General features: G+C 41.7%; 1 protein-coding gene across 1 annotated transcript; it reads left to right on the top strand.

Moving 5' to 3' along the window:
* Positions 1-183: 183 nt before the first annotated feature.
* On the top strand, positions 184-622 carry LOC129576414 (histone H2A). Its single transcript, XM_055461524.1, has one exon. It carries the CDS (start codon positions 218-220, stop codon positions 593-595), a length of 378 nt encoding a protein of 125 aa, XP_055317499.1. The 5' UTR covers positions 184-217; the 3' UTR covers positions 596-622.
* Positions 623-968: the final 346 nt, after the last annotated feature.

Genomic DNA, 968 nt, shown 5'->3' with positions numbered 1-968 from the left:
TCTCCTTACGCTTGCGCCGCTTCTTCTTGTCTCCCTTCGAAATGTTCTTTTGGGCCTTGCCGGCTTTCTTTGCTGCCTTTCCGCTGATTTTCGGTGCCATTGCTAATGTTTATCGGTTGAGTGATGAACACAAAATGAATGCAGACACTAGAGCTGCGCGCGCTTATATAGCGTTTCGTTCGTACGAGTAACAAGCAACAAGTAAACCAAAAAAAAAATGTCAGGACGTGGTAAAGGAGGCAAAGTCAAGGGAAAGGCAAAGTCACGCTCAAGCCGAGCTAGTCTTCAGTTCCCAGTCGGTCGTATCCATCGTTTGTTGCGTAAAGGAAACTACGCCGAACGTGTTGGAGCTGGTGCACCAGTGTACTTGGCTGCCGTCATGGAATACTTGGCTGCTGAAGTGTTGGAATTGGCCGGTAACGCTGCCCGTGACAACAAGAAGACCCGTATCATCCCTCGTCACTTGCAATTGGCCATCCGCAACGACGAGGAGTTGAACAAATTGCTCTCTGGTGTTACAATCGCCCAAGGTGGTGTATTGCCAAACATCCAAGCCGTCTTGTTGCCAAAAAAGACCGAAAACAAAAAAGCCTAAACATTTTCCCGTTTCAAAAGGAACAATCAAAAATCGGCCCTTTTCAGGGCCACCAAACAATAATTTATAGAGAATTCAAAAAAATCAACCCACATGATCAACATTTAAAGATACATGAATTTAATTGAATGATAATTTAACAATAAATTTCGAAATGAAATGTCTCCCTTTTTCGTGAATTTGCTTGAGGCAAGGTAACGTTTTGGTTAGTTCTATTCATATAGGACTCTTTTAATTCCAGCAGTCTGTTTGCTATTTCAAGACTGCTTAAATACTAACGTTTTGGTTTTCCATCCATTTTATGAAAAAATGTTTCAAAAAGATTTTTATTCTAATTTGAATGTATCATAGCACGTCTGTCCAATCTCCACGT

The sequence above is a fragment of the Sitodiplosis mosellana genome, unplaced genomic scaffold (assembly GCF_009176505.1).
Source record: "Sitodiplosis mosellana isolate CC-2019 unplaced genomic scaffold, AAFC_SMos_1.0 Smas_scaffold_6183, whole genome shotgun sequence".
In the NCBI taxonomy this organism is placed as follows: domain Eukaryota; kingdom Metazoa; phylum Arthropoda; class Insecta; order Diptera; family Cecidomyiidae; genus Sitodiplosis; species Sitodiplosis mosellana.
The sequence above is the reverse complement of the archived record's forward strand: the minus strand, read 5'-3'. Positions and strand labels throughout refer to the sequence as shown.